Source organism: Kryptolebias marmoratus, linkage group LG24, assembly GCF_001649575.2.
Source record: "Kryptolebias marmoratus isolate JLee-2015 linkage group LG24, ASM164957v2, whole genome shotgun sequence".
NCBI classification, from domain to species: domain Eukaryota; kingdom Metazoa; phylum Chordata; class Actinopteri; order Cyprinodontiformes; family Rivulidae; genus Kryptolebias; species Kryptolebias marmoratus.
In genome coordinates this window covers 8,374,106-8,385,880 of record NC_051453.1, presented here as the reverse complement: position 1 = coordinate 8,385,880, position 11,775 = coordinate 8,374,106, and the positions used below count along the sequence as shown (strand labels likewise).

Sequence of the window (11,775 nt, the reverse complement as noted above, 5' to 3'; positions counted from 1 at the left end):
TGAGAACCACAAAAAAATACAAAACGTTGCTTCATATAATAGTTGAAGAGAGAGAATCATCTACACACAACCCATCACTAAACAATAAAACCAAACCTGCATACTCACCCGCTGCACCACCCGACTCCAAAGTCAGCTTTGGTGGCCCTAGATATAAAAACGCCACCCGCCACCAGAGCGTGATGTGGACAAATCCTCATCAAATGATGTGGCAGAGGAAGAACCCAAGGCAGAGCTGCTTTTCTTGGCGCTGTTTTCTTACAAAGCAAATATAAACCACAGTTAGCGTGATGTTCCTCTGTGTGTGACTTGCAGGTGGTGAAAGCCGGACCGCAGTGGTCTCAGAGTCACACAGTGTTGGTCACAGGCAAATAAACGGTGGACGCCTGCTGAGACACAGGTGTCCTCTGGTTCCCTGCCACCCAGTGTTTTTACATATCATATAACACGCTTGTTTGAATGGTCAGTCCTGCATTATGATACAATATTGTTATTCTCCAGTAAAGGAGATACTATAAAAAACAAAGCATGTTAAAACCCGGAATCTACACTGTACTGCTCATGATCTTGATGTTTTTTTTTGTCCAAAACTCAAAATTTATGAATTTTTAACTAGAAAAGCACATTGTCTGTGCACTACTTGCATTCATTCATTTTTTTTTTAAATTTTTTTGCTTCTATCAGAAATACAAACCTGTAAAAAAAAGTTTTTAGGTGATTTGATTTATTGCCCACCAAATTGTAAATGTCAAATTCCAAATCAGTCCAGAAGATAATTAAGGTTTATGAAGGAGTACAGTGCTCCTGCGGGTTAGTTTTACTAAAGTTTACGTTTTCAGATCACTGGAGGTTGCTAAGAAATAAAATCTCTTTGATACTTTCTTCAAGAACTAGTACAAAAAAAGAATCAATAGCATCCAAATTGGTTAAGATCTTTATTCAGGCTAATGCTCAATCAAATGGGCAAACAATCCACCAACAGGTAAGTCTGCAAACATGCAGGGTTTTCATAAATGTTACATCTATTGTCAAGCAAAACAATATATGTATTTTATTAAAACATTCAAAGCAATGATGCAGATTCAGTGAAAGTTCATCATAAACAGGTAAAATCTCTACTGTAGATGTTTACATTCAACAGAGTATTTTTGAGAAGACAAGAGTTATTTAAATTACATTTTATTTTGTTTACAGAATATAGTACGATTATTTAAAATTAGTTGCAGAGTAATCAAGAGATTTGGGAGATCAAAAACTGTAATTTATCTGCACAAACATTTGCACACTTCATATGACAGGGACAGAAATAATGTTAGTTATATAAACATTATGAATTTTAATAACATTTAGATAAGGACATTGCAACTTTAACAAAAATATCAATGCAGAAGATTCTAATTTGCACCAATAATTGTCTATACGTTGTATATTCTTCATAGAGTGTCAGACTGTTGAGAACATTATTTATCTATAAATAGATATACAAAGCATAAACATCCCTTCATTATCCTTTTTGAAATAAATATGATAAAGCTTAATCTTATGACAAAGAATCACCCACATGAAACTTATCAGATTTAGTTTAAATTTAATATATATGCAAAACAATAATATTCAGCACACAAATCATAAATGCATTTAGTTTGTGGGTCAAAAAACTTTAAGCAGTTATATTTTTAAGCGTCATAAAGCTTCTGTAATGCTTTTAGCGTTGCATATAATCTCATTAAATGAGCTCACTCCCTCGAACAGATTCCCAGCTTACAGCCCTCACAGTGTTGGGGCTCATGAGGACTCTTGACATCAAGGTGTCCAGGATGCCTGATACTTTGACCAAGGTTTTCCCTGTAGCACTTTATTCTTATTTTCTCCATCAGGTTCTCCATCAGGATATTGATGTCGTCTGATTCGACTTTGGGCTTCACCATCGGAGCATTGAGGCACCTCTTGCAGTTCTGGCGTAAGGGCCTGACCTTTACGGTGCCCGTCCCGTTCGTCAGCTGCATGAAGAAGATCACCATCACCCGGTTGGAAGGCCAGCTCCTCTCACATTTGGTGCATCTGAACCTTAAAAAAAATGACAGAAGGTTGAGGCTCTCATCTGACACCATATAATCAAGTAAGACTAGACTTGGATATGACTTTAAAATCTCTTGAAATTAATTAGAAAATCTAACCAAAAAGCTCAAAGTATTTTTGATTACTTGTGCTCACAGTTGCTGCTGACACTGAGGCCATTTTACTTCACAATGGAAATCAAATGTGTGTTTTATCTCTGATAGCTTTTGTAATGTGGTAGTGGCAGAAGGACCTAAATGCAGATAAAGGATTAATAACTGAACCAAGGCACAGAAAGTCCAAAAAGCAAAAACACCATGACCAGGCGACATAAGGTCAGCAGCAGATCTGACATTTGACTGTAAAATGCAGCGAGTTTATATAGGAGAGGTGAGCGGAAATAAGTAAGTTGATCAACAATTATAGAACAGATGGCAGATGGTGAGTGAGAAACAAGGCAACTGAGGACATCAACAGGCTATGATATGAATTACAACAAGTGAAAAAGCAACATAGCTCAACTAAATGAACAATACTCTGGTTGTTCAGGTTATTCTGGTATTACGTAGGCTCTGTATAAAACCAGAGAATAAACCATGATGGAACAAAAAACAACAACAACAAAAAAAACAGCAACACACAAACAAGGCAAAATCACATTGTGACAGCTGAAATCCTTTTTCCAATTATATATAAGAACAAACAGGATGTTTACTAAAATTAAACAACCCAATACTTTTATTTCAGGTCTTCCAGGTTAAACTAAAACAACTGTGGTAAACAACTATAATCCAGTAGTTTTGACCATTTATATGTATTACCTACTATATAATATATGTCAATGGTTCTGACCTTGCAATTGTTCTCCTGATGTACTTTTGCCAGCCGAAGTTCAGATGCTTAGGCTCAATCGTTTCGTCAAACTCCAAATGCCAAGTGTCTCCTTTATTGAGCGTTTCTATGTTATTCGTAAAAATGCGTGTCCACTGTTGTGGCTCCATCCTTTAAATGTGGAAGCTGAAGTCTGAAGCTGCTGCTTGGAGAAGAAGAAACAGAGCTCTAACAGCTGATCTGTACAGCTGTCATCCAGTTTGTGATGCTGACTCACAAAAACTGTGATCATGGCACACAGAAAAACAAAACTTATGCTCATATCAAACCTCTAAGTTTCGAGTTTACCCAGAATAGGAAAGTGAATCTGAAGGAAGAAATGAAACTGAAAGATGTTCTGTTTGTTTTGCATGAAACACTGACTTCTGCTGCTTGTATACTACTTCTCAGTCTGGCATCATAAAAAAGTAAATTAATAAAGATTAGTCACTTGGTCAGTGCACACTCAAGCAGAAAACTAATATTATTAAGTTATTAGCATTATTATTAGTATTAAACTATTACTGTTATTACTATTTTAAAAGTAATATAAATCACTGTTGAAATAATAATAATAATAATAATAATAATAATAATAATAATAATAATAATAATAATAATAATAATAAAAAAACTCCCCACTCATTACAAAGCAAATTTTCAGCATTACCTATAAATATTTGGGAGGGTACTTTTATTTTGAAACAGGAAATCGTCGTCGTCGCTATGGTAACAGATATACGCTTTCAACAATTAGCTTCTTGAGCAACCTTTTTAAAAAGTTTTCTTTGTGACCATTTTGCACACATTTTGACACAACATGCAGGGCTCAGATGCGTACCGTATAAGACCCAGTCATCAGGACAAGTGAGTTGTCTATTATAGTCATTTTTATTTTTACTTGGCAAAGATTATGGTTAGCTTTAGCTAGCGCTGCTTGATGCTAACGATAGTCGTGCCTAAAACACTGAACTCTAACCTTGTACCGCCTGTGTAACGTAGTACATTTTATATTAAATGTCAGTCTGTATTTGTAAAGTCTGTCCACTCGTTCAATTATGTAAAGTGTATTATATATTATCGCTTGGAATTACATAGACACCCTTCTAGTATTTTAGCTGCTAACAGTTAGCTAGCTATGTCGTAAATATTAGCCTATTTCTTTTGTATGAGCTGAAGGAAAAGTCGTCACCATGTAAACGTTTTTGATTTATTTACTATTTAAATGATTTATTATGAAAATCTGACCTTTTTCAGGTGATGACTGGTGACTTGTGTCCCCATTTGTTACTTTCACTGTTCAATCTTTCAGGTTTAAGCCAGCCATTGTGAAAGAATGTATTCGTGAAATTATGAGGGAGCAACTGTCTGGAGTCCAGTACGACCCGGAGAATGTCCAAGAGCTGTCCAAATCACTGGGAGACTGCATTAAGGACAAAGTGAAGAGTTAGTGTCGCAATACTCCTTCTTTGTGCTATATCCTGAGCACACTGTAAGAAATACAACATTCAAAATGTGTTTGTCATCTTATTATTCGTCATATCAATATGCAGATCACCACTGAAACGTAACAGACTGAGCATTGTCTTAATAAACACAAAAATAAATCATACTCTGCCAATTATGCTTTTGATTTTTGTGTCTGGAAGAACAAAATGCAGCATCATTAAATCAGTGTCAGTTTATTTAAAGTTTAAACATATTTACCTATTTTCTGTCTTTACATCAGCCGTAAAACACACCTCACTTTCTGTATGATATACTAACTTCTGCACTTATTAATCCCTGTGCACTTTGTTTTGTGCACAGCTTTGGGACTTGACAGATATAAGCTTGTTGTTCAGGTGGTCATCGGAGAACAGCGGGGACAAGGAGTGATGTAAGTCATTGTTTAATACAATAATGATTTGATACATAAATATCAGCTTTGAATTTGCAGCAGAATATTCAGATATCCTCAACTCTACTTTTCACATTTACATGATCATTTTTTAATGGGATTTTGACTTATTTTAAATCTTATTGTTAATGCTGCTTGTTCTTTGTCTGCTATCAGGTTTTAAAAAGTATTTGTAAAAAAATCCTGAAGCTCTTTAAATGTATCTGTATGACGTGCCTTTCCAGGATGTCCTTGAAGTGTTTGTGGGACGCTGACATCGACAACTACGCAGAAGATGTTTTTAAGAATGTAAGTGCTGCGTTCGACATGAACAGTGTACAACAGTCCTTTGAAACGCTGTCTTTTAAAACACTTTGTTGTCACCCTGTAGGACAGCTTATTCTGTTTGGTGGCAGTTTTTGGAAGCTATTACTACTGAGGACTTGGAGCGTGGATGACAGAAAACACTTTCACACGAGGAGATACGAGACGAGCATTTGTGGGACGGCACACTGTCAGCCCTTCATGCTCTGAAGTGCCGATGCGCGTAATTGCCACATCTCTCAGAGACATCATCCTCTTCTCTCCCGAAGGCCACCTGTGCTGATGTATGAATTTTAAAATGAAGGATCTCACTGCAATTTGTGGCCTGACAAGATGCTTATTAACAACCGAGGCCCCTGCATGACTAATTCTGTCTGATAAAACATTTCAGTCAACACTCGGTGTCGAAAAGTTGGTGTTCGGCTGATGGCAGAACTTCCTATGAAGTGTTGTATTTACTGGCTTTCATCGGAGAAAATATCAACTTTTTTTATTAGAAGTTTTATTATAAGACAACACAGTAAAAGTAACTTTAAACTAATGTTACGTGACATAATTTAAACCATGAATGCAGCTGCTAAAAGTAGCTGTAAACATAATCAGAAGTAACAGAGTATAATTCATCACACCGAGGGTGCTTGACTTGGCGAAGAAGTTACAGTAGAGGTCAGTGTTTGTTACTGTCAACACTACCCCTCCTGTCCTTTTTGCTTTAACTAGTGTCTTTGTAAATAATTATTAGTCATTAATGTGACTCAAAGTTGAACCGTTCTGTTTAACAATAAACAGCATTATATGTTGTAGAGAAAAGTTGTTCAGTTTACAGCTGAGCAAAAGACTTTATTTTAAGCAGTCGTTCTTGTATACAGTGTATTTAACACTCTTTTGTATTTTGAACTCAATAAACTATAAAAATGTGAAGCATTTGTGTTTTCTTTTATTAAATAAATAGTAACCAAAACATATTAAACTCTTGAAGAATCTTAACGATAGCAATGAGTCCTGGTTGAAAAATACAATCTCATGTCAGAGAGACTAAAGTCTGTTTGATTAAAAAAAAAAAGAAAGTTAAAACCCAATATTGCATTCCAACATATTTATTATTATAATCTGGAGTGATATTTGCTTGCCACAATCCATGCGATATATGTAAAAGCTAGACTTATTTTATTGTTTTAAGCTGGAGGATTTTAGCCTGACAGAAGCCTGATAAACTGCTGACATGCTTTCCCTGTAATTGTGTAAAAATAGCAGCTGGTGAAAGCTGAACACACCCTGTACTGGATCCAGTTGCTCCAGCTCTTTATTTTTAGAGATGGCTGACAAAACCATATAAAAAAAAATCATGTAGTAGCTCAGGGTTTGTTTCATGTGGTTCATATAATTTAGGGTTAGGGCTGAAGCGTTTTAACAACAATTGCAAGCTTTGTATAAATATATTTATTGGTTTAATTGTAAGTTCTCCTTAACGCTGCGTGTTGTTCTTGAGTCTTTAACCAACCCTAATGGTGACAGCTAAAGACTCAGCTGGATTCTGGTTTTAAAGCTGTAATGCTAGCAGTGGCCGTGCTGGTTAAACCCCTAAAAATCCTTCTTTTATCCCCTGTCATTACAGCTAAGCTGGCTCTCACCACTTAACCTTTCTCCAGTCGGTTTCCTTGCCTTTGCGCAGTCTGTTACCGTCACAGATTGATTTGGGAACCATGTTAGTGACTGATGACAGATTAGCTGATGTAAGCAGAGCGTCTGCCAGCAGTAACAGTGCTCTGTTCTCCCTCACAGTCGCACCTTTGGCCAAGAGTCGGGGGCAATGCGATGAATTCAACTAAATCTTGGGCAAGTAAGATGTTCCTGTCTTGTAGAAAGTCACCTTTCAATTTAAGGTTTTACACATAGGGTCATAATATCTATATGGTCAGTTAGGTAATTACCAAAGAAAAACACAACATGACAACATGACATATACTTTGAATTATTTATAGTATAACAAAAACTAAGCTGAAATACAAAAAGTAAGTGAAATATCTAAGTAACTCCATGATTTTGTAGTTTTTAGAGCCAGGCTGTACCGTCTTGTTCTTACAGAGAAAATAAAACCTCTAGCCTGCACTTTCCAACAGGCCCAACTTGTTCAATCTTTCTTTAATCATACTGTCATAAAGTTTTACATTTAGCACAATAACTGAAGCCTCTGAAGTTCATAGTCTGACTTTGAGGTGAACTTCCTGGGACATCTACTTTTGTCATGATTGACAGCTGTCCTGAGTGTTATCGACTTGTGAATGATGGACTCCGAACTGTATAGAAATAGCTCTGTAACTCTTCTCAGACTGACGAGCAGCAACAATTGCTATTTTAGGGTCATTAAGTATGTCTTTCCTCTTTGACAGCGCGCACCTGAATGCTTCAAAACATCATGCTATCAAAACGTCTGCTTCTGCTAATGATCAGTTAAGTGCATTTGATTAACAGCACCTGGCTGCCACTTAATCTCGTAATTTTTATGATAGATGAGAAATGCATTTATGTTACATACTGTTTCTACACTTTTTTGTGAATATGTTATATCTTTTCTTTTGTAGTCATCAAATTTTAGGACCTTACAAAGATCACATTTTTGGTTTTATCTGTATATGCAACATCTTTGAATAAAACCTTGGCGTACTTTCCCTTTTTATTGTTTTTATATTTATCAGCCACCACTGAAAGGCCAAGGGCAAGTGATAATGCTTTTCCCCATCTGTGTGTGTGGGAGAGAGCCTGTTCTTATGAACAACTCAATGCATTTTAACTAAACTCGCAGAAAGTAATCATTGGATGTACATCTAAATCTGGTTAACTGTTGCAGTCAACTTGATTCAAAATGGTCGCCACATTATTACTCTGTCAGTTTTACAAATATTGACCTAAAATTTGATGTAGTAGCTGAGAGTCACTCACAACACATATTCTAACCTTCACATCTCGTGATATCATGGGGTGCATAACGTTACTTTCAAGGTTTGATCAAAACGGGTACAACTCATTTGTCAACATAACATAATCTTAGTCCAAAACTCTGGCATGAAAGACAGTGGGTGATATGCATTCCTTCAAGAAATGCTTGGTTTTTAATTATTTATAAACTTTGTTTTATATTTTGAAGTTACTCCATATTTCACTTCATCTGTGAGGCACTTCAGTTTGGATTTAATGTAACCCAACAGATTCAGCTGTGAGATCAAGTACCACATTGAATCTGTTATGTTAATGTGTCCTTATCTGTGTAAAGTCTGTTAAAGGTCCTTTTGTAATAATTTTAGGTGAACACATTATGAACCACATTTGTTTTATCATGCTGAGTTAGACTATTGTTTTCCCCCAGAGGCTCATGTAAGGCTTTAATATCATGTTCACACAACAAACTTGCCCTTTAACAACAGTATCTGAGACTGTTGACATTTATCTGAAGATATTTACAATGAGTCCTACGGTGAAGGGTTGGCCCACTCTCCTCACCTAATTTGATCATGAAATAGAGACGTGCCTACAATTAGACATTGTGTTTTTGTACTGGTGCATGAACCTCTTCCTTTGATTTCAGAAAACCGGCCCCCTGCAGGAAATCTAGATGCTTTTGAGACTGAAGTCTAATGAGACAGAAGTGAGCAGGTGAAGCTGAATCAATTAGTCAAATGACTCACACGCTGATTACATATACATACCTGCTGAAGGTTTAGCAGCTCTATTTCTGGTTCTAAAGCACAGATGAGTTGAGAATGAGCCTTTGGACATTCAAATAGACATTCAAGCAACTAAAACGAACAATGTTCTTTTTTAAAAGTACACAATTACCAGTGTGATCAGAGATTAAAGGAACAATAAAACCAAAACTTGAACAGGAATATAAAACCTGTTTAAAAATCTGACATTTCATCGTAGATATCATCTGTTTTATATCACCTACTTTATATTTTCAGAGCCGATCTCATTATTATGCCCTGGGATGCCAGATATGACACGGGCAAACGCCTTCTGGCAAAAACACATCGAAGTGCAGTTACAGATGCATGCAGAAGAAATGAACCAGAGATCGTTTGAGATGCATCTAAAATTCCTTGACATTCATCAAAAACAGCTCCATGACTGGAGGTGTGTTAAAAATGAGGGTCAATACTGGAGACCCATATGAAGGAAAAGAGAAGATGGGAGGTCTGCGATCTTAGAAATGAGCCGAGTCACATGTCAAATCCAGATTATTGCTTTTTATATGAAACCAAAAAGGTGCATAAGGAAAGTTTTTAGTCTTTATGTTTCCTTTGTTTTGTTTGAGTTGATTATTTTTATTAATCCCAAAGGATTTTAGGGGGGAGGGGATTTTTTTATTATTACCAAAACAACAACAATAACAACAAGTCAAGTGGGGGGTCTTAAAAATGAACAAACCAAATTAATTAAAAAAATAATTACCAGTAACGTGTTGAGCTTTAAGTGTTACAAAGATAAAAACAGTAATTCTGAATAAATAAAGAAGTCTTTCAGTGTTTGTATACTTTAAGCAGAAATAATCGACGTCATTAGTCACTGTAATTTTTATTTTGTGGGTCAAAAGCTGAAAAGTTATAAACTAATGGTGCAGGATGTGTAGTCCTGCTGTTATATCAAGCAATCACCTCTTTGTGACTGTTCCTGGTACACACCCATTTCATTTTTTTTTAATTTCTTTGACTTTGTACTGTTGTCATGAAAGATAAGGGTGTGTTGTTTGTCGAGATTTCTCTTTTAACATAGTAATATACATTATTGTTGGGCAGTCCTGGTCCTCAAAGCCTGCTGTCCTGCATGTTTCAGATGTTTCCCTTTTTGCACATCTGATTCAACAACTTGTCATCAAATTCAACAGGAGCCTGTTAACGACCCATCATTTTAAATTGGATGTGTTGAACCAGGGAAACATCTAAAACACGCTGGGAGAGACCAGGAATGGTCTTTTAATGAGTCTCCCCAGCCCCTGCTCCAGAACAAAAAAATCTTTACCATGTAAAGCTTGTTTGACTTTTTTTCACATGTTATTGGAAATGTTTGGAAAATTTTAGCAAGTTTTTAGCAAAGGTCTGTGCACATTTTAGTGATTTAGACTTCTATTTGGCCGCACTGACATTAATTAGAAACTGCCCTGTTGGTTTTTCTCTCTGTAAAATTCTCCAATTTCCACAGAGCAAACATGAGCTGTATTCATGATGAACATTAAGTGACCTGTTTGTCTGGCTGTTCTTTCTTAATTATTCTGTTTAACTGGAGGCAACAGATCATGTCTGAACACTTCAGAATGACGTAGATGGTGGTGCTTTTAGTGCTACAGGAATGTTCTTTAGTATTTCCTATAACTCCGCCTTGGCACAGTCCTTAATTGTACGACCACAGAAACTCCTGCTACCATGTGGCTTTGTTCTTCTTTGTTCTATTCTAACTTACGTCAACTGTGAGACCTAAATTAGACAGATATGTCAAGTTATTAAGTAAAATGCGTCACAGGGCTAATAAAGCAACATGCATGCCTTTATAAAATTTGGAAGGACTGTTCTCTGTGAGCCAAATTAAAATTTTGCTGATTTTGAATTGTGAAAAAATAGTGAGTGCTGTTAACATCAGGAAAGCCTTGGATATCCTTGCATTGCTTCAAGTTCAGCAGTTACTAAAAAAAAAACCTCCCTTAAATACATTCTCAATCTGTTTGTCCTGTCTGTCTGACGTCAGATCTTTGGAATTTAAGCCGGGGTTTTGATGTTGTTTTTCCTTGTGAATGCACAATTACAGATGCCGAGAGTTGGGTGTTTGTCACTCGGGGCTGTGATTATGGTCAAGTGTGCAAACCCTCCACTATATCCTGCTCTCCCCTTCTATTTTCTGCTGCTTTGAAAGCAATAACTTGATGTGCATTGGTCTACAGAAACACCTGGAGAATACTGTGATAAGGTAGATTTTATCCTAAAAGCTTACAATCATTACTTTGAGCCAGCACAATGTTAGGGTGTAAGATGGTGATGGGAAAAAAATAGTCTTAAGCTGAGAATAATAAGCAAATCAGAACTTCAAAATAGTGATGCAGCACTATATATATTAGCCTTCTCACTTACATTGTTTAAATGCTTTTTATAAAAATGCACATAAATAATGAGATTAGTGATTTTATATATTTTCTCTGATCCCTGGTCTTATTTATCTGTATGTTAGTGGCGTATTTGAAGATTTTTTCCAAGCTAAAACAATCTTAATAAAGCACCAAACTAACTTTTATAAGGTATTTTTTATACATATCAAAAGTATGATAGAGGCTATTTCTTTGTGACACTGACTGAAGTATTTATTCATTAGAAGAATTAGGGACACTGCAGTCCATTGTTTGGATTCACTTTCTTATATTCAGTAGTAATCAGTCACACTGGGTTTTTTCCAAATCCACAGTTCAGAACAATCCCCAACAAATACTTTATTTTTTATTGCTTGAATAACTTTAGTTTTAAACAACAGGGTCATACTGTTTTGATATTTCTTCTATTTTACTTTAAAAATGAAAAAACCCCCCACCGTTTTTATGTTTAAACTGAAAAAAAAAAAAAAATCATCTCCAGTGACAGTAAAGTAGGCTTTTTCTGTTTGGACAC

The 11,775-nt window shown here is 35.9% G+C and overlaps 2 protein-coding genes across 2 annotated transcripts; one reads left to right on the top strand and one right to left on the bottom strand.

The window, feature by feature from the left end:
* Nucleotides 1-939: 939 nt before the first annotated feature.
* LOC108234238 (receptor-transporting protein 3-like) lies at nt 940-4,307 on the bottom strand. Its single transcript, XM_025005372.2, has 3 exons — nt 4,177-4,307; nt 2,911-3,091; nt 940-2,067 (listed from the first exon to the last, which is right to left on the bottom strand). The coding sequence occupies exons 2-3, from the start codon at nt 3,057-3,059 to the stop codon at nt 1,737-1,739; spliced, it is 480 nt and encodes a 159-aa protein (XP_024861140.1). The 5' UTR covers nt 3,060-3,091; nt 4,177-4,307; the 3' UTR covers nt 940-1,736.
* On the top strand, nt 3,632-6,052 carry dynlt2b (dynein light chain Tctex-type 2B). Its single transcript, XM_017413285.3, has 5 exons — nt 3,632-3,795; nt 4,241-4,374; nt 4,738-4,807; nt 5,053-5,116; nt 5,199-6,052. The coding sequence occupies exons 1-5, from the start codon at nt 3,749-3,751 to the stop codon at nt 5,244-5,246; spliced, it is 363 nt and encodes a 120-aa protein (XP_017268774.1). The 5' UTR covers nt 3,632-3,748; the 3' UTR covers nt 5,247-6,052.
* Nucleotides 6,053-11,775: the final 5,723 nt, after the last annotated feature.

What these genes read in the sequence shown, in the direction of transcription:
- dynlt2b (XM_017413285.3), top strand. Translation starts at nt 3,749, where the DNA reads ATGCAGGGCTCAGATGCGTACCGTATAAGACCCAGTCATCAGGACAA. An exon ending in CAGCGGGGACAAGGAGTGAT is followed by an intron (nt 4,808 to 5,052) that starts GTAAGTCATTGT and finishes GTGCCTTTCCAG; the next exon opens with GATGTCCTTGAAGTGTTTGT. An exon ending in CAGAAGATGTTTTTAAGAAT is followed by an intron (nt 5,117 to 5,198) that starts GTAAGTGCTGCG and finishes GTCACCCTGTAG; the next exon opens with GACAGCTTATTCTGTTTGGT.
- LOC108234238 (XM_025005372.2), bottom strand. Translation starts at nt 3,059, where the DNA reads ATGGAGCCACAACAGTGGACACGCATTTTTACGAATAACATAGAAACG. An exon ending in ATCAGGAGAACAATTGCAAG is followed by an intron (nt 2,068 to 2,910) that starts GTCAGAACCATT and finishes ATTTTTTTTAAG; the next exon opens with GTTCAGATGCACCAAATGTG.